General features: G+C 42.7%; 1 protein-coding gene across 4 annotated transcripts in view; it reads left to right on the forward strand.

Moving 5' to 3' along the window:
- Window positions 1–260: 260 nt before the first annotated feature.
- The window catches only part of GTSE1 (G2 and S-phase expressed 1), a 36,305-nt gene continuing 15,272 nt past the window's right edge, over window positions 261–21,293 (forward strand). Inside the window, exons 1-4 of one of the 4 annotated variants that reach the window (XM_075599775.1) lie at window positions 261–396; window positions 16,547–16,669; window positions 19,885–19,943; window positions 21,195–21,252. In XM_075599775.1, coding sequence (XP_075455890.1) covers window positions 19,916–19,943; window positions 21,195–21,252 — 86 coding nt within the window. In that variant the 5' untranslated portion in view covers window positions 261–396; window positions 16,547–16,669; window positions 19,885–19,915. Of the gene's footprint in view, window positions 408–448; window positions 611–16,546; window positions 16,670–19,884; window positions 19,944–21,194; window positions 21,253–21,293 lie in introns of those variants that run through there. The other 3 variants (XM_075599778.1, XM_075599776.1, XM_075599777.1) reach the window with 3 other exon arrangements.

Below are 21,293 nucleotides of genomic sequence, written 5' to 3' on the forward strand. Positions count from 1 at the left end.
GTAGCCCCCTATACCTAATAAGATATTATTTGTAGCCCCTTATACCTAATAATATATGATTTGCATTTAGCTACATTGCCAATAACCTTCAACCACTGGAGAATTTAGCAATAACCTTGCACACGTACACGGCACCCGTCAGCCTACCAGCGCCTCCAGTGCTGTATTTATATTTTAAAGAAAAACTACATCTCCCATGAAGCACCAGGCCAACGGGATCCAGGAAGGGGAAAAAAAGCTGTGCGCGTGGTCACAATATTTCCAGTATCCTTTAAACCGTCCAATGAGAGAGACGCGTTCTTAATCACGTGCTGGCCTCCGAACTCGGTTGGAAATTTAAATCGCAGTTGCCGTTGAACTTGCGCTGCGGGCTTTGGAGCGGTTTGGGCATCGCAGGTGAGTGGCAGGTGCGGGACTTCAACCCCCCCGGTTCCCTTCACTCAGTCCTGCGGTCCTGTTCCCGGGTTTGCAGGCAGAGAGACAGAGCACGGCTTTGTGTGGCCTGTCCGGCAGGCCATAAAGGAACCCCGGCGGGGAGTGTTATGTATAACGCAGTTTAAAACTATCCAGGCAGTCAGTGGCCTCGTTATTAACCGGCGGCTGTTCGGAGGTGAAATGCTCGTACATGGCATATGTCGGGGGGGGGGGGGGTCTGAAAGCGCTTTCAGCAGAGCCTCTCCTGCGCTTTCAGCAGAGCCTCTCCTGCGCTTTCAGCAGAGCCTCTCCTGCGCTTTCAGCAGAGCCTCTCCTGCGCTTTCAGCAGAGCCTCTCCTGCGCTTTCAGCAGAGCCTCTCCTGCGCTTTCAGCAGAGCCTCTCCTGCGCTTTCAGCAGAGCCTCTCCTGCCCTTTCTGCAGAGCCTCTCCTGCGCTTTCAGCAGAGCCTCTCCTGCCCTTTCTGCAGAGCCTCTCCTGCCCTTTCTGCAGAGCCTCTCCTGCCCTTTCTGCAGAGCCTCTCCTGCCCTTTCTGCAGAGCCTCTCCTGCCCTTTCTGCAGAGCCTCTCCTGCGCTTTCAGCTTCTGGATTCGATCGAAGAGATCGGGTTTTGCACGTTGGTGTTGGCCCATTCGGTGTTCAATGTGTTAATATGGCTTCTCTATAACTGAGGGTGGTTGCTGGAGGCTTTTCTCAGCCCCTATGGCAGGGGTGGTTATCACACTCTTCTCTGTCAGTGAATGTTAATTGTTGCCCCCTATTTTTGTCAGTGCTATTAAAGCATACAGTAAGTGCGTGGCTTCTGTCCCACAGAGCTGGCAATCTAGTTTTGGCTCAGGCAGGAAAAGCAAGTCATCAAGTGTGCGCAGTGTGTTTTTATCTTGGCAGTCTGCAAAGTAACATGTTTTCCTTTTTGTGAAGGCAAGACCAGGTTTGCATTACATCACAGTAAGTTTTGGTAAGTAACCTTGCTGATCTGTGAAATCTCATGGATACCTGACCATGTAATATGAAATCCTTTGGGAAATGGCCTTTCTGGGTAGTCTGAAATATGTCTGACCTCCAAATTAGGGGAAATTGGGAATCTGCAGCATGAAGGTACAGTATAAAGCCAAGGCTCCAGAGCACGCAACGGGGTGCCAAGTGGCACATGTTCCTGGCATCAGCGCGACCAGATGGACTACTGGCAACTTGTGGTTGGGGTGGGGCCATGTCACATGGCTGGTTTGCCCTCATTGGCTAAACCGACGCTGTGATGTGGCCAATGGCTGCCGCGACTGTGCCGGGGCGCGCAGGCAGCTACTGGAGCTGACCCCATAGAGGCCCCAGTATGATTAGAGAGGGCTGTACCCCTCTAGAGTGCACCGCTGTGGACAAGTGTATGTCTGCAACACTGCTTTTCACCATTATTGCCCAGCATGCAGTGTGTCCACTGCAGCAAGGGATTATGCAAATGAGCACACCGTGTCACCTTTTGCTTCAATTCCATTTTGACATGGACCCCTATAAGCTTATGCTTGCTGCATTGCACAGCCTGGGTTAAGATGCATAGCCAGTACCCACCTACCCACAGGCAGTTGTTTCGACCTTTTGGGTCACATCATTGTGACGCTGGTTATACTGGCTTTGCAATTTGAAGCTTGGATAGGTATCCATCACACATCAGTTAAGTCAGCGGTGCGCAATCTGTGGGGCGCGACCCCCAGGGGGGGCGCGAGACTGCCGACGGGGGGCGCGGGGTTTACAGAGGCCCCGCGCGCTTCCCGAAGGCACTTAAATTAAGTGCCGGGGGAGCTGCAGGGCCTCTGTAAACCATACTTACCCGTGGCTCCGGCGGCTTCCTCCCGGCGTCGCCATGGCAACGCGGCGTCAAAATGACGCTGCGAGGTCATGTGACGTGACGTTGCTATGGCAACGTGACGTCATTACGCCGGTGCGAGGGTAAGTTGGGGTTGGGGGGGGGGGTGCGGGAGTGAGGGGACAGCCGGCAGGGGGGCGCAGGGAAAAAAGTTTGCGCCCCCCTGAGTTAAGTTATGGTGGGTAAAAAAGTGACAAAAAACCCTCCACTGTAAGGCTGCGTCCATAGAGGGGGGGGAGCAGTGCTGAACGGCGCTGAGGCTCGCCTGCTGAAGCTGTGCGATTTCATGCGGGTGCGATCGGGAGGCGGGGCAATGACGTCGCTGGGCCAATAGCCTGCGACGCACTGACGTCACGGCGCCGTGACGTTGCTTCGCGCTGATTGGATGTTTTCAGCCGACAGCGCTGAAAAACAGCTTGTCTGTCGGCTGAAAAATCCAACTCATCAGCACGCCTGCGGACGCTCGCGTGAGCCCCCTCTAAAGACTTCCTCATTGAGGATGCCGGGGCTCAGCGCGGAGCGTTCGCACGGCTCAGCGCTGCTTGTCCTATGGACGCAGCCTAAAGCATGCAGCAAATGGAAATATTACTGTGCTCATTTGCATGTCTTAGACCAGTAATATAGTGGGCGCGCTTGCGGCACTTATAGTTGGCTGTGGTTAGCCAGCCATTGTATGCTAGGTCCGCTCGCGCACGGCAGTGAGCGTGGAGCCGGGCGATTGCGGGGAAGACTCGAAGTGTGTGTCCGTCCGTCCTCATACAGCCTCTACCAGGAATCCCGAATCTTTCATGTAATAGGTGGATATGAAATGCTCTATATCCACAAAACAATATGGGATTTCATGCAGCACATTAATACACTTATGGTCATTATTTCAGCTCATTATATTTGAGCAGCAACACATGGATTAATACTCCCAGGATCAAGATCATATTGCTCAGTCTTCATGGGATTTATTGGATGCTATAGTTTATACCTATGAATTGCTTCTGCTGCACCGATTGTGGACCGCGTGTCCTCTCTGCTACATTAATACAAAGGGATGTCACCTCTAAAAAGTCTCAGAAGCTGCACTGATCCCACATTCATAATGTTGGTGTATGGGGGGGTGGGGTATAGTCACTCAGGGGGGAGGTTGCGGTGTATGGGGGGGCCCAGTGTTGCAGAGGGGCACAGTGTACCTGCTAAAACACACTACTTCACCAGAGCCAGCTCCCCCATGCTGGGAGGAGCAGTTCAGGCGCAGGGAGAAAACAATACAGACCGGCGCCTCAAATGTCCAAAAGGAAATTAAGTCCAAAGATGTGCTGCAGTGTCCAGTACAGGTGATCCAGTTGTTACACAGCAGGCTCCACAGCAGCAACCGTGGTATATAATGCAGGGAAGATAAAGGGAGAAATCATAGCGTGACACTGTATATATGAAACATGTAACACACACACACACACACACAAGACATACACCACTAACAACACTGACAGGCTGACAATATAACAGAGATTTATTAGATCAATATACTAAAAATGGCAGTGAACTATGGAGCAGGTCTAGGATCCGGTGTGTAAAACCGGAATCCTACTTACAACAATCCAGAGTTTTCAGGCAGTGATAGCAAGAGATGCAGTCCGGTATCAGCTGATCCTAGGCGCGTGGTGCTTCTATAATGGCCGCCTGCGCCTCCTCTGATGACTGTCAGGCTGGGCGTCTCTGCAGGCCAACCCTCGCGAGATTTTTCGTCCGGAATGACGTTACTCGCTAGGTGGAGCTATTCGCCGCTTGCCACACGTCTCCACTGCCGTCTGGAACTAGGGATTAATGCAGGGGTCCGCTCCTTGTGGTGTTCACTAACCAAATGATTCTCTAAAACACCCAACGCGTTTCGTGCGCATGCGCACTTCAGGGGATAATTAGCACAGTCCATGCATATCTTATATAATGGCAGGTGATACACAATTGGTGGAAATAGATTGTCTCTCAAATTGATCTTATGACAATCGTGAGTGGTTGATACTCCTGTCACTCATGACCTGTGCTAAAAAAACGGAAGCCTGCCATACACATAATACAACATATAACATAAAACACGCTACAAATACATTACATATTCACAATATCCTGACAATCATGAAATTAATTTTATTACAACTTTTACACATAACTAGATATTTATCTATCCTCCATTGATGTTGCACAGTTTTGCACCAATCCTGCACCCACTATGTGCAAAATAGCTAATGATGCAGTTAATACCTGTTGTGTGTGTATGTATATGTATATGTATATGTATATATATGTGTATGTGTATGTGTATATATATATATATATATATAATCTTAGTTCAAATAAATATAGAAATATTAAAAATTAAAGAGTTATTGAGTAGTATATGGTTCAATATAAAAAATGTAATTCTCCAAGAACCTAATTATACCATATCATAACTCTACTAATAAACCTTATTTTAAATGAAGAAACATTATAGATAAATACTTTATATTATAAAACTATCAATATAAAAATATATAATATATTTAAAATTTTTATGTTTAAAAAATTTTTTATAAAAATTTTATTTAAGAAAGACACCCAGATCGAATTCTATATTAAGTCCATTAGGAGAGAGGGTTTTCAATTCATAGATCCAGTAAGCTTCACGCCTACTAATCTGTTGTAATTGATTACCCCCCCTCCAATTCACTTGTGCACTTTCTATAGCTTTACATTTCAATCCGGAATATGGAAAATAGCTGAAGCGCTCAAATGCAGGTATATCTCAAAATGATAATAAGCCAGACCACTGTACCAGGGTACTAACAATTGATATAGTACCTATTGTGTCATATAATGGGTACTATCCTCCTGAAGACAGGTGGTGTGTGGTGCAACCCACTCACCATATGTCTCATTGGCAGGTTCCCCTGAAAAATATGCAAATACTCACATCCTGGTAGGGCAGGCAGGCAAGCTGTGCAGCTGCTCAATGCAATACAGGGAAAAGGGAGACCAAAAAGCGCACCAGCACAACTTACATTTCAATCCAACTGGACTTTTATTATGGTGCACGCTGAAGTGGTGCGAAACACTATGTGTGGATAAACCTCGTCTAATATTATAAATGTGCTCGTCTATCCTTCTTTGATAGCACCTGCCCGTCCTACCCACATATTGTAAGCCACATGGGCACTGCAATAAATAAATCACAAAAGTGGAGTGGCAGTTAATCAATGTTTTTATAGTGTATATTTTATCTGTAACATTTGATTTAAAGGTTCTAGTGTTATTGCTGAAAGTACAAGATGTGCATTTAAAAAAGCCCTTATTTTTACTGGCTGTTAGTTTTGAATTGTCTAGAGGGCAACTAGGAGCTAAACGTGTTTTTATATTTGCTGCTTTTGTAAAAATGATTTTTGGTTTCTCGGGAAGGCATTTAGATAATACGTTATCACAAAGGAGCATAGGCCAATGTTTGTTAAAAATATGCCTGATCTTTGGCGCCATCTCGTTGTACTGGGTGACAAATGCCACCCCGTTTTTTTGTTCCAACTCATTTATTTGCTTTTTGCTTTTATATTCGAACAGTGTGTTCCTCTCAATTTTGTCTACCTGTAGAGACGCTTCTTCAAGTAAATGCTCCGGATAGCCTCTATCTCTGAACTTGTCTTTGAGCTCACCTGCCTGGAGCGCAAACTCCCCAGGATTTGAACAGTTGCGCTTCAGACAGGTGAGCTGACCCCTAGGGATATTCCGGATCCAACTTGGATTGTGCTGGCTGTCTGCCCTAAGGTAGTTGTTAGCCTGCACTGGCGTAAAAAATGTTTTCGTTTCTATTCTGTTATCTGAAATATAAATGCCGAGGTCCAAAAATTCTATATGTTCCTTATTATGATTAAAAGTGAACTCCAAATCCCTATCGTTAAGGTTTAAATACTTAAAAAACGATTCAAGCTGCTCCTGGCTGCATGACCACACAAATATGATATCATCTATGAAACGGCGCCAGAGCACAAGGTGAGCCCCAAATGGATAGTTGTTCCAAATATAATCTTTTTCCCAACTGTCCATAAAAAGATTTGCATAACTTGGGGCAAACCTTGAGCCCATCGCCGTTCCACAGATTTGTAAAAAGAATTGTGAATTGAATTGAAAGTGATTATGGGTTAAAATAAAATTAATACTATCTACTAAAAATGTTTTAAGTGCTGGTGATGTAGTGACGTCCAATTCTAACCTGCGTGATATTGCCTGACAACCTTTAACATGATTTATGGTAGTGTAGATACAGCCACATACCTTCCCCTTCCAAGCAATCCTCTTAAACAGTTCGAAATAGAACTTAATACATTGCTAAACAAAGGCCTCGAGGAAGGAGCTATAACACAACAAGAATTAGAATTTTTAGATGTACAGTTTTCACGTACTCCTATTTTTTATTTTATCCCAAAAATACACAAAAGCATTAAACAACCTCCTGGCAGACCTATCATTTCAGGTATAGGATCACTCACCTCTAATTTATCTTTATTTATAGATCATCACCTTCAACCTTTGGTACATCAGGTCCAGTCCTACCTGCGTGATACAACACATGTCCTTCAGATACTTAGAGATCTGAAATGGGAGCCTGAGTACACTTGGGTAACAGCGGATGTTACCTCATTGTACACTACCATAAATCATGTTAAAGGTTGTCAGGCAATATCACGCAGGTTAGAATTGGACGTCAGGTCAGGCAGCCAGGAGCAGCTTGAATCGTTTTTTAAGTATTTAAACCTTAACGATAGGGATTTGGAGTTCACTTTTAATCATAATAAGGAACATATAGAATTTTTGGACCTCGGCATTTATATTTCAGATAACAGAATAAAAACTAAAACATTTTTTACGCCAGTGCAGGCTAACAACTACCTTAGGGCAGACAGACAGCACAATCCAAGTTGCATCCGGAATATCCCTAGGGGTCAGCTCACCTGTCTGAAGCGCAACTGTTCAAATCCTGGGGAGTTTGCTCTCCAGGCAGGTGAGCTCAAAGACAAGTTCAGAGATAGAGGCTATCCGGAGCATTTACTTGAAGAAGCGTCTCTACAGGTAGACAAAATTGAGAGGAACACACTGTTCGAATATAAAAGCAAAAAGCAAATAAATGAGTTGAAACAAAAAAACGGGGTGGCATTTGTCACCCAGTACAACGAGATGGCGCCAAAGATCAGGCATATTTTTAACAAACATTGGCCTATGCTCCTTTGTGATAACGTATTATCTAAATGCCTTCCCGAGAAACCAAAAATCATTTTTACGAAAGCAGCAAATATAAAAACACGTTTAGCTCCTAGTTGCCCTCTAGACAATTCAAAACTAACAGCCAGCCAGTAAAAATAAGGGCTTTTTTAAATGCACATCTTGTACTTTCAGCAATAACACTAGAACCTTTAAATCAAATGTTACAGATAAAATATACACTATAAAAACATTGATTAACTGCCACTCCACTTTTGTGATTTATTTATTGCAGTGCCCATGTGGCTTACAATATGTGGGTAGGACGGGCAGGTGCTATCAAAGAAGGATAGACGAGCACATTTATAATATTAGACGAGGTTTATCCACACATAGTGTTTCGCACCACTTCAGCGTGCACCATAATAAAAGTCCAGTTGGATTGAAATGTCAAGCTATAGAAAGTGCACAAGTGAATTGGAGGGGGGGTAATCAATTACAACAGATTAGTAGGCGTGAAGCTTACTGGATCTATGAATTGAAAACCCTCTCTCCTAATGGACTTAATATAGAATTCGATCTGGGTGTCTTTCTTAAATAAAATTTTTATAAAAAAATTTTAAACATAAAATTTTTAAATATATTATATATTTTTATATTGATAGTTTTATAATAAAAAGTATTTATCTATAATGTTTCTTAATTTAAAATAAGGTTTATTAGTAGAGTTATGATATGGTATAATTAGGTTCTTGGAGAATTACATTTTTTATATTGAACCATATATTACTCAATAACTCTTTAATTTTTAATATTTCTATATTTATTTGAACTAAGGTGTGTGTGTGTGTGTGTGTGTGTGTGTGTGTGTGTGTGTGTGTGTGTGTGTGTGTGTGTGTGTGTGTGTGTGTGTGTGTGTGTGTGTGTGTGTGTGTGTGTGTGTGTGTGTGTGTGTGTGTGTGTGTGTATATGTATGTATATATATGTATATATATGTATATATGTATATATATATATATATATATATATATATATATATATATATATATATATATATATATATACACAAACGTATTAACTGCATCATTAGCTATTTTGCACATAGTGGGTGCAGGATTGGTGCAAAACTGTGCAACATCAATGGAGGATAGATAAATATCTAGTTATGTGTAAAAGTTGTAATAAAATTAATTTCATGATTGTCAGGATATTGTGAATATGTAATGTATTTGTAGCGTGTTTTATGTTATATGTTGTATTATGTGTATGTTAGGCTGCCGTTTTTTAGCACAGGTCATGAGTGACAGGAGTATCAACCACTCACGATTGTCATAAGATCAATTTGAGAGACAATCTATTATCACCAATTGTGTATCACCTGCCATTATATAAGATATGCATGGACTGTGCTAATTATCCCCTGAAGAAGTGCGCATGCGCACGAAACGCGTTGGGTGTTTTAGAGAATCATTTGGTTAGTGAACACCACAAGGAGCGGACCCCTGCATTAATCCCTAGTTCCAGACGGCAGTGGAGACGTGTGGCAAGCGGCGAATAGCTCCACCTAGCGAGTGGCGTCATTCCGGACGAAAAATCTTGCGAGGGTTGGCCTGCAGAGACGCCCAGCCTGACAGTCATCAGAGGAGGCGCAGGCGGCCATTATAGAAGCACCACGCGCCTAGGATCAGCTGATACCGGACTGCATCTCTTGCTATCACTGCCTGAAAACTCTGGATTGTTGTAAGTAGGATTCCGGTTTTACACACCGGATCCTAGACCTGCTCCATAGTTCACTGCCATTTTTAGTATGATAAACTAGAAAAAGATATACCCTATAACTCAGTGCAAAAAAAATAAATATATATATATATATAAAGTGTAAATACAATATGTGAATAATAAGCTTATTGCTAAGTGAAAGCTGCCACGGGGTCTCTGCCAAACAAATTCCTCACAAACTCATTACAAACAATTATACAAAAAATGCAATGACCCGGCGCTTCAGGCTACAACAATACCCCAGTCCAATGATTAGTCCATATAGATATGGAAAGTTCTTTTCAATATTCCAGCTGATGGAGCGATGGTGATCCAATTGCTGGCTGCTGGTTCCGAACTCCTCCTAGCATGTAATGGACAAAAAGGAAAAGACCATTGCGCAGCCACTAGAATCCATGAATAACTCCACAACAGATTAAAGTAATGAATTTACAGACTTGCTGTGTTGTTGTTCCTTTGAGACAATCTGTGCTTTTAACCTCTTCTCTTCCAGATATCACGAATCCCACGTGTTGTATGTCTATCCTCCAGGTTTTCTGTCTGTTCACAGCATTACCACTTGGTCATAGTTCCCATGTGTTCCCAGAAAGGAAATAACATGAAAGATGATGGTGCAGATTGATAAAAATTTATTACAATAAAAATAAAAAACAGCCAAGGGCTTACTCACATAAACCAGGCTGTATAAAAACAGCTGACAACGTGCCGTCCGCAGCTTGATACAATCAGGTAGGCAGGCTTCTGGGAGGATGGCGCTATTGTTTGCAAACCCTGAAGTGGCGTCTAACTCTCAGTAGTTACTCTGCGAGATTCGCCCCCTCTATTTGCTATAGCTTCCTCTATCTCAGCTTGAGGTGGCCAGCACTGCAGAATGTGCTCTGCTCACCTCTCTGGGTAACTGCCGTCAGCCCGCGCTAAGCCTCGTGATGTCACAGTCTGGCGTCTCTCCTGATCTCTATGCGCCTGCTTCTGAAGACCGTGTCAGTTCTAGCTCCTCCCTCTCCATACGCGTTTCGTGACGCAATGTGGTCACTTCATCAGTGGATGAGGGGGGAGTTGCTACCTACTGATATACCCTGGAAGGTGATGAATACTAATTGCAAATTAATTGCAAATTAATTGATTAAAAGTGAATAAACTGATTAAAATTGCACACATCTACTTACATGATAAGAGCCACTAGGGAATCATCCCTGGGATTAAGTGGCAATGCACCAAGCTCATAGACATAACATTTCTTACCATTCCACATAAAAAATAATAATAATGAAAACAATTATTGCATGATTGATCATTACATACAGCAGTGGGGGGTCACTTCAATCTATCGAAAAGGAGGCCAGATCGAAGTCTATATTTAAACCATGCGGTGACAAGGTTTTGAGGGTATAAATCCAGAAGGTCTCCTTTCTGGATAAATGGGTCAGCCTGTCACCTCCTCTCCAATTGGCCTTTGGGCACTCTGGGTTTTGGTTGTGTTTGCTTTTAAAGTGATTTGACACACTGAGTTTCCAACCCCCTTTTTATGTTGTATACATGCTCTGCCAGTCTACGTTGGAGTTTCCTCCCTGTTCTCCCCACGTACTGCAACCCGCATGGGCACTCTAATAAGTATACGCAGTACATACTCTTACAGTTTATAAAAGTGTTTACATCATAACTTTTACCTGTTACATTTGATTGAAATTTACTGCCTTTAACACTGAAAGAACAACCTATGCATTTGTTGCATGTAAAGAAACCTTTCAGGGTAGATAACCACATGGTGCTACTTATTTTAGGCCCACTAAGGGGACAACTAGGTGATAGTTTACTTTTCAAGTTGTCAGCACGTTTATAAACAATTTGTGGGTGTTCTGGCAGGAATGTATTCAATATTGGGTCTCTAAGGAGGATCCCCCAATGCTTATTTATAATTTTCTTTATTTCTGGGGCCATACTATTGAATTTGGTGATAAAGGGAATAAATTCTCCTTGAACAGTGGACGTCTTATTACTGTTATTAGGGTTGATAAGACTAGACCTATCTATATCTTTAACTGCACAGATAGCTTTATTAACCCTTTCCCTGCTGTAGTCTCGCTCAAGAAATTTTTCTCTAAGGCCGAGTCCACGGTCCCTGCTGGCGTGCTGAGGCGCAGGGAAAGCGGGTGCTTTCCCTGGCCTTGCGGTTGCTTACCGCAAGCGCTCTCAGCAGCCGTCAGGGGGCGGTCCGGGGGCGGGCGCGTCACTGGCCGGGGGCGGGCCAGTGACGTCACGGAGCTGGTTCGCCCTCATTGGGCGAACCGCTCACGTGACCGGCCTGTCTCGCCGGCAAGCGGGGGAATTTTAAATTCCCCCAAGACCTGCGCTTCCGCAAGCGCGCGTAAGCGCAGGTGAGCCCCTACTAAAGCCGCTCTAATTGCGGCTGTAGGGGCTCAGTGCTGAGCGGGAGCGCGCCTCAGCGCGCTTCCGCCAGCAAGCAAGTAACATGGCCGAGGCCTAAGGGAGTTCAATTGGTTTGTGCAAACATCCTTCTGTGAGCAGTTTCTTTTTATTCTTAGGGCTTGTCCCTGCGGGATATTTTGTATCCATTTTGGATGGTGGTGGCTGGAAGCCAAAAGATACGTATTAGCATCCACCTCCTTATGGTATGTTTTTGTTTGTATCTGATTGTTTTCTACATACAGGGTTAAGTCTAAGAAATTGATACTTATACTACTGCAGGTAAATGTGAATTTTATATTAAAAGGATTATTATTCAAATATACTTTAAACAGTTCTAGATCATCTATCGTCCCCCTCCAGACACACAGCACATCGTCGATAAATCTCTTCCAGAGCACCAGGTTTGCACCATATGGGTTGTTGTTCCATATGTAGCCACGCTCCCACATATCCATAAATAGGTTAGCGTAGCTAGGTGCAAACCGGGTGCCCATTGCGGTGCCGCATGTCTGGAGGAAATAATCTCCATCATAATTAAAATAATTGTGGGTTAGTATGTATTGTATCCCACTTAATATAAATGATTTCAAATTATCTCCAACATTCATATCTCCCTCAAGTGTCTGCTGGACTGCCTTTAAACCATCCACGTGTTTGATGGAGGTGTATAAAGACACCATGTCACATGTTACCCATATTAATTGCTCATCCCATTCAACATCTTGAATTAGTTGTAGTACATGGGACGTATCTCTTAGATAAGGAGTTTTCTGGACAGGCTGACCCATTTATCCAGAAGGGAGACCTTCTGGATTTATACCCTCATAACCTTGTCACCGCATGGTTTAAATATAGACTTCGATCTGGCCTCCTTTTTGATATATTGAAGTGACCCCCCCACTGCTGTATGTAATGATCAATCGTGCAATAATTGTTTTCATTATTATTATTTTTTATGTGGAATGGTAAGAAATGTTATGTCTATGAGCTTGGTGCATTGCCACTTAATCCCAGGGATGATTCCCTAGTGGCTCTTATCATGTAAGTAGATGTGTGCAATTTTAATCAGTTTATTCGCTTTTAATTAATTAATTTGCAATTAATTTGCAATTAGTATTCATCACCTTCCAGGGTATATATATCAGTAGGTAGCAACTCCCCCCTCATCCACTGATGAAGTAACCACATTGCGTCACGAAACGCGTATGGAGAGGGAGGAGCTAGAACTGACACGGTCTTCAGAAGCAGGCGCATAGAGATCAGGAGAGACGCCAGAGTGTGACATCACGAGGCTTAGCGCGGGCTGACGGCAGTTACCCAGAGAGGTGAGCAGAGCACATTCTGCAGTGCTGGCCACCTCAAGCTGAGATAGAGGAAGCTATAGCAAATAGAGGGGGCGAATCTCGCAGAGTAACTACTGAGAGTTAGACGCCACTTCAGGGTTTGCAAACAACAATAGCGCCATCCTCCCAGAAGCCTGCCTACCTGATTGTATCAAGCTGCGGACGGCACGTTGTCAGCTGTTTTTATACAGCCTGGTTTATGTGAGTAAGCCCTTGGCTGTTTTTTATTTTTATTGTAATAAATTTTTATCAATCTGCACCATCATCTTTCATGTTATTTCCTTTCTGGGAACACATGGGAACTATGACCAAGTGGTAATGCTGTGAACAGACAGAAAACCTGGAGGATAGACATACAACACGTGGGATTCGTGATATCTGGAAGAGAAGAGGTTAAAAGCACAGATTGTCTCAAAGGAACAACAACACAGCAAGTCTGTAAGTTCATTACTTTAATCTGTTGTGGAGTTATTCATGGATTCTAGTGGCTGCGCAATGGTCTTTTCCTTTTTGTCCATTACATACTAGGAGGAGTTCGGAACCAGCAGCCAGCAATTGGATCACCATCGCTCCATCAGCTGGAATATTGAAAAGAACTTTCCATATCTATATGGACTAATCATTGGACTGGGGTATTGTTGTAGCCTGAAGCGCCGGGTCATTGCATTTTTTGTATAATAGCCATTTTTAGTATATTGATCTAATAAATCTCTGTTATATTGTCAGCCTTTCTGTCAGTGTTGTTAGTGGTGTATGTCTTGTGTGTGTGTGTGTGTGTGTGTGTGTTACATGTTTCATATATACAGTGTCACGCTATGATTTCTCCCTTTATCTTCCCTGCATTATATACCACGGTTGCTGCTGTGGAGCCTGCTGTGTAACAACTGGATCACCTGTACTGGACACTGCAGCACATCTTTGGACTTAATTTCCTTTTGGACATTTGAGGCGCCGGTCTGTATTGTTTTCTCTGTGCTTTTCACTAACTGTGTTTGGGTTAGTTCTTTTCCTGGCAGCCGTTCTATATTTAGTTAACATACTACTTTCTGGTTTTTATTGTGTAATATTTTATTTTGATCTAAATTGATATTTTTAGCGCTATTTACACCATTCTTTTTCTTTAGTCAGGCGCAGGGAGGCTATTAATAAATAATTTATTCTTACCAGCGTGTTATTTATTAATTTTTTATATATAATAAATTAATAACACACACACACACCACTGCAAACCTGTCGCTCCCGGCAGCCTGGACCATACACACAAAAAGTGTGCATGTGGGTTCGCACCTACTATTGAACAAGCCTTAGGCCTGGGACATAGTACAGGAGGCTGTGCTGAGCCGCGCTGAGCAGATGCACTTACCCCCTGCATCTGTCATCAGCGCGGCTTTAGCAGCCGCTTCCGCGTGCGAAGGCTCAGATATTTTGAGGGGACAGGCAAATTTAAAATTTGCCGATCAGGGGAGCGGTCACGTGACCGCTCACATCCAATGGGAGCGAGGGACTAGCCCCGTCTCTGCCCCGCCCCCAAAGCGCGCTCACTGCCTCGCCTGCCAGGACACAAAAACTCCAGTTTGAGCAGGCGAGGCAGAGCAGGAGAGCGGATCAGCGCGGCCCGAGGCACCATGCCCGCTTAGACAGGTTTGCAACCCTGCCTTTCACCATTATCACCCAGCACACAGTGCTTCCACTGCAGCAAGGGATTCTGGGAAAGAATAAATTAATATCTCTATCTTCTCTATTGGAAATAGCCATGTATGTCCAGAATAAATGAGTTCTTCAGTATTGGGTGATACACTTTAAAAAAAAAAAAAAATATTTGGACTAACAATTTGTCATAGGACAAGCTTTTGAGAGTTCTGCTCTCTTCGTCAGGTCAGCAATACTGGTTTACAAAGGAATCTATGACTAAAGCAGAAAAATAAACAGATTTAGGTGAGGTGACGAAGGGATGTTTAAAGAAAGTGGAAGGGTAATAAAACGGTGACAAGTAACAGCATGGAGGGGGAAGTTGTGGAGTGTCCGCAGGCGTGCTGAGGCACAGGGATTTTCAGCCGACACTGTCGGCTGAAAACCTCCAATCAAAGCGAAGCAGCGTCGACATCGTCGCTTCGCGGGCTATTGGCCAAGTGTCGTCAGTGCCCCGCCTCCCGATCGTGCACACTGGCTTGTCTGCTAGTTCATGCAATCGCTCTTGATTGCGCAGACGAACCTCAGCGTCCACACGGCTCAGTACGGCCCCCCCCTCCTATGGACGTAGCCTAACATTGGCAGAGAGGCAATCAGGATAATTACAAACAATTGTGATAGTGTGTGAGAAACCCCATATCCGCATTAAGTCCTCTTGTTTGGGTGTCAGTCTTATCATTCTGAGTTCAAATGTTTTCTGTTCTTGGATGCGTTTAAACATTCCATTTATGATTTTGATTTTTAAATAATTTATGGAATGATTTGGTTGTGAGAAATGATGTCCCACTGGTGAGCAGTATCTTCCTTCTTTGTGGTGGAGTATAGTGTCTGCATATTCATTCTGCCTTGGAAGTGTTTGTCTGGTTTCCCCAATGTAGTATCCTTGGTCACATTTGTTGCATTGAATCATATACACGACATTCCTGGATGTGCAGCAGTATGATACTTTAACATTAAGTATTCCATGGTTGTGACTGGCTGTGGGATCTTGACATATGTTTGCAGAGTTTAGAACATGTTGCACGGTTTGTGCCATTTCTCAGTGTCTTTAAGATCGGTATTTCGTTTTCTGTTGACTAATTTCTATTTTGGGGTTTGGTGGTTGCCGAAACGCAAGAATGGGAGATTTGGGAAGACTTCTTTTTGTCACATCCTCTGCCAGCATGGGTTACAGATCTTTGATTATTTTTCTTATTCCCTTTAGGTTAGGGTTGTGTGGCCACTAGTGGTATGCGTGTGGTAGGTTCTTTCTGTCTGTATTGTAGCAGGTGTTCTTGTGGGGCTTTTAGTGCAGATGTAATAGTTCAGGCAATAATAGTCTTTGGCTTGTACCTCTTCTGTCTGAACGATTCGGTCAGGGTTGTGAGATGCTTGTTTCTATCTTCAGTGTCAGAGCATATGTGGTGGTATCTTATAGCCTGTGAGACAGACAGACATGTATAACTGCATCTGTTTACTGTTTTGGGGAGTTTTGTCCCACAGGGCAAAATGGAAGTACCTTTTGGTCGTTCTGACCTTTTGGAAACGGGCATGAAGAAGGGGTTCATCCCCGAAACATTGCCCCCCTTATTTCCCTGCATCCTTTTTTTTCCCCCTGTCATTCCTTCCCCCCCCCACCCTTCCCTTACCCTGTGTTTCTTCCTCCCCTCGTGTTGCCATTTAGTTCCTTGTGGATCTCCACACGAGTATACATTTGCAGTATTTGTCATATATACCCACAGTGTGTTTTGATTGTTTTGCGTTATCTATATATTTTTTCATATTAAAATCAATTTGGCTTATTCCCATTTTTTTTTTCATTCAGGAGTGCCGGGAACTTTCCTCAGATTATGTACTCCAACTAATGGTGTTGCGACTTCCTATTTGCCTTAGATTTGGCAGCCATTTTGGTTTTCGTGGAGGGGGATTAAATCCGGTATCTTCATTGGTAAGTATCTCATGAACCGGTGGCCCCCGGAGCTAAAATGTTTCGACTCTGGGTCTCCTCTTGTAAAAATGTATTTTATCATACTCCTGGGTCCAAACAAAGATGGCCTTAATTAGGAGAAATAATAATATATCATATCTCATCCTACATTTTCTGATTTATTTAGTAGTTCATTTGTTAGTGTGGTTGAAATATATACGTACTATAATATAAAAGGTTTTGGAACATATAATTTTAGTTACAGGTGGTCCTCACTATCTGACGTTTCACTTTACGACGGGTGGCATATCCAATGCTTTACATTGCAACCCTAAGGGGCCTTATCCGACGCTCACCGCACTGATTAACATGGGACTTGCTTTCCAACGGTTTCACTATCAACGGGATTTCCAGAACGGATTCCGTTGGATAACTGAGGACTGCCTGTAATTGAGCGTTTTTTGTTTAGACCGGTGTTTCTTCCCTGGTTATCATGAAAACATATAAAATGGCAAACGTAAGGATGTGGAAATAAACACTTTAAAAAAAAATATATATATATCTATATATCAACTAGTACATTACCCGTTCCTCTGCCATGGACAATAAGACAGCTGTCATTTTCATACTCTTCTAACAATCATGTACTCTGAGCACTAAAATCTGTTTTTATATAATAAAATTCCAAGATATGTATTGAGATTATTTTTATATTTTATAACATTTATATTCTAGTTCTCCTTTCCTCCCCCAATCAATCCCCTTTATTTGGTCATTATGACATCAGGCATATTTTTACTCACTCCTCTCCCACCATCCTCTCCTGTCACTGCCCCGTCTCCCTTTATTTGGTCATGATATCAGACTGAAGTGACATTTTTCACTACTCCCTCAATTCCCCTCTCCTGTCACTGCCCCCCATCACCTCCATGTATGTGGTCATGTCAGACTAAACATCCCTTTCACTCTACTCATCACCCCCTGTTTATTTGGTCATGTCAGACTACCCCTCATCCCGTGTCCTGTCACTCTTGTTAATGATAACATCAGAATGAATTATTTTAATATAGTAAGATACGGGAAGATTCACCCAATTAAACACATCCAGCCTTGGTAGAATAAACTGCAGTCATACAGTATCTCTGTACCTAGATTGCTCTTCATTGGTTTTCGGGATGTTACGGTAACAAAGCTGATGCTGCACAACAAAACCCTCCACCACCTCTGCTCCATGCTATCCAATGACTGGTAGCTCCTCTAGGCAGGCACCAGCATTTATAGTTAACCAACACTCTGTGCGTTATGTCACCAATAAGCTCACATGACCTTACAATGCTTTGATCTGCTGCCTACCTAGCCAATGGAAGAAAGTATTCTGTGGATAGGAGCCCAGCCAGCCAAGAAACTCTATGCGTAGCTTTATAATAGTAGTACAATATGGACCTGACAATAGTTCATTCTGGTAGAAAGGAGCTGTTTTTATGTGAGCTCCTCATGCATAGTTGTACTATTATAGTAGGAATAAAGCCCTAAAAACAAATATTGTAGTTTCACAATATTTACAAATCTATTGGAGGACTGATCGGAGTTAAGTGGCATTTATTTTAATCTTGGCCCCTTGCAGAAGCATTTACCAGATCACCTTTCTACTCTCTCTGTATGTTCCTACTTAACAATTAGATTGTAAGCTTTTCGGGGGAAGGGACCCCTTTACCTAAATGTCACTTATGTCAGAAAGCACTTCTTCGCATTATGGTATTTGTACTTGTTTATGATTATCACGTGTATTACTGCTGTGAAGCGCTATGTACATTAATGGTGCTATATAAATAAAGATATTTATCTGTTATCTGAATGTGTTTTCTGTAAAGCACTTCACTTGTTCAGGGCACTGAAGTAAAGCAAACTTTCCTAGCCACCTTGCTGTTTGCCACGTGGCTGTAATTGGAAAACAATATTTCTATTCATGACCTACTCCAAAGAATGCAGCTAGTCTTCACACTATATTTCTATATTAATGTTAAACCATCCAGTGTAATTCTGTACCTCCATAGGGGGCCTATTCTCGTAGCTCTGAAGCTGTCCGTGCCAAACCGTGTGGTTTGGCCATGTTCAGAAGTAGTGGAATTAAATGTGAGAACCCTATTTATTGCAATCCGCATCTTCTATAAGGTTGTGCTAACTCCTTCCCCAGCCTGACTTATGAGGATTTTTGAAGTGGTTTGCATAACAGCTATGAAAATTGCTGTTTTTGTCAACATATACGAGTTGGAGGCTTTTATTAGCAGAGCCGGAGGGAAAACTGCTTCTAAAGCCTTTTAGACATGGATTGGACATGTGATAAGGGCTTACAGAATAGCAAAGCATGCCAATCTGCTTCTAAATGTCACTTTAGAAGCGATTTGTCACAATTTGGAGCTACGAGAATAGACCCCATAGTGTTGCTAAACTAGGGTTACCATAATTGACCACTCAAAAGAGGACACGAAAGTGGAACACATCGCGCACGCACAGTCGTTCCTTGCGCATGCTTGGTCGGCTGTCATTCATGCGTGCCAACGAAAGCCGACCACATGAGCGAAGAGCGCCAACTGCGCGAGCAAGATTTAAATCATTAACATGTTGCTTGTGTGACAGCTGATGGCCAAGTTGAGGTTTTATAGTGATTTAAAAATCCTTGAATCCTCATGCCATAATGCCATTTGATCTTTTGTATTTGCTGTTGTAGGAGAGATCCAACACTGCAGCGTTATGGTTAATTAGTGCAGATGTTCTGACAGCTGTTTCTAAAGGAGCCCCGTAGACTATTGGTTTTATGCATTGTTTAAGGTCCAGAACTGGTGGCTCATGGGCCAAATGTACCTTTCAAATTGATTAATTTAGCAACTGCTGTTGTGCTGTTCAAGTAAGATGAGAACGCACACCCACCCCTTGCTGCCAAATGATGTGACGGTGTGCTATAAAGTCCTCTAACTGTACTGTCACTAGAATTAATTTAGATTATGAACTGCAATATCTGCTTGCTAAGCTTCATAGTTAAGCCTCCAAAACTTGTGGTGTAGGTCAGCCTGCTGCAATTCATTACTTGGCCCAGAAGTTAATGAGCGGTTCTCATGAAGTTTCCCAGAAGTGGGAGACCCAGGTTTCCGTTGTCGCAATGCGGTTTAATAAGTTCTGGGTACTGCAGAGCCTATAGCTTCAGCATTTGTTCATTTCTGTTTTTTCCTCTCTTTTAGGCGACAGATCAAATTGACACACTTCCAGGAGATGTTCTCCAGAATAGATGCTGGTGGGGGTAATGAGCCATGTTTTGTGTGACCCTGACACTTCTTGGGGCCTTCTTAATCACTCAAGCACAGAAGGGTCTATACAGCACATTATTTAATGGTTTTTGTTCTAAAAGTTGTTCTGTCACTTTTTTTTTTTTAATCTGAATTACATGCGACTTAAATGATGTAATACGGCATTTCAGAATGAACACTGCTAAAGCCACAATTCTTCTATAGTGGTGGAGGGGTACTAAAACAAATTGGCTAAACAGCTTGGTGGCGACCATATAGAGTCCAAGAACCGTGCAATGTGAGGCATTAATAAATAGCTGACCTTTATATAAAATGTAAAGGGACTACATTTTAAATGTATATATTTTGATGTCCATTCTACAATAAAGGATGTGATCATTTGAATATTGGTATACTGCAATATAAAGCTGTGAGGTGGAAGACTAGACTTCCAACTTAACATAGTATGAGATACTGATGACATTGTTTTGCATATGAGTGTGGTTTAAGTTCTTCACTCCAATGTTTCTCGAACTTCTTCACCAGTTTCTTGATTAGCCTTTACCACAAGTCCAATGTGTTACTGATTTGATCAGTTAGCCCAACGTTTAGCCAGGAAAGTGAGTTTACATAGAGAATGGAAACTTGAAAGATTCTAATTTGCCCAGTATTAGAATGCTGACCCCAGTGTTAAGAACTATCGTCCTCTCCACTGCCGTTGGGAAGTGCGGGAATTTTTTATTTTTTTTTGTGGAGGGGGTGGGGGTGGGGGGGTTGGCTTGAGTCACAGGAATGAATGCAAAACAAATAACTATTTTATCTGTTAGGCTGCACCTATTTATGGAAGCCAAAGTAGTTTTGGGACGTAATCTAGGTTGAAAGTAGAAGCTTCAAACTGGTTTCAGTTGTATGGTCCAGAACAGTATTTTTCAACAGGGGTTCTGAGGAGACCGTGGGTTCCCTGGGCACTCCTAAAGGGGTCCCTGCTATTTTCATGTAATTTGAAAATTGTACCAAATACAGAATAATTTATAATGCATCTGATTTTCAGACGTGTTATTAGAGAGGGTTGGGCTTCTGCAGAATTTTACAATATAATTATAGTGTCCCTTAACAAAAAAGTTACAAAAACACTTGTCTAGAACGTGACTTGCTATCAACTTCAGTATGGTTGGAGAACTCCGTCATGTTGCATTAAAATTTTAATAGCAATATGTGTTTTTGTTTAACTGTTATGCGCCTAAACATGCTTTGTTCTTTTATAGACTTTACCCTTCTGACTGATGAGAAGTTTGATTTTGATATTTCATTGTCCCCTACAAGGTAATATAAGAAACACAGTATGTTTAGAAGTCCTAGCTTTG

The sequence above is a fragment of the Ascaphus truei genome, chromosome 5 (assembly GCF_040206685.1).
Source record: "Ascaphus truei isolate aAscTru1 chromosome 5, aAscTru1.hap1, whole genome shotgun sequence".
In the NCBI taxonomy this organism is placed as follows: domain Eukaryota; kingdom Metazoa; phylum Chordata; class Amphibia; order Anura; family Ascaphidae; genus Ascaphus; species Ascaphus truei.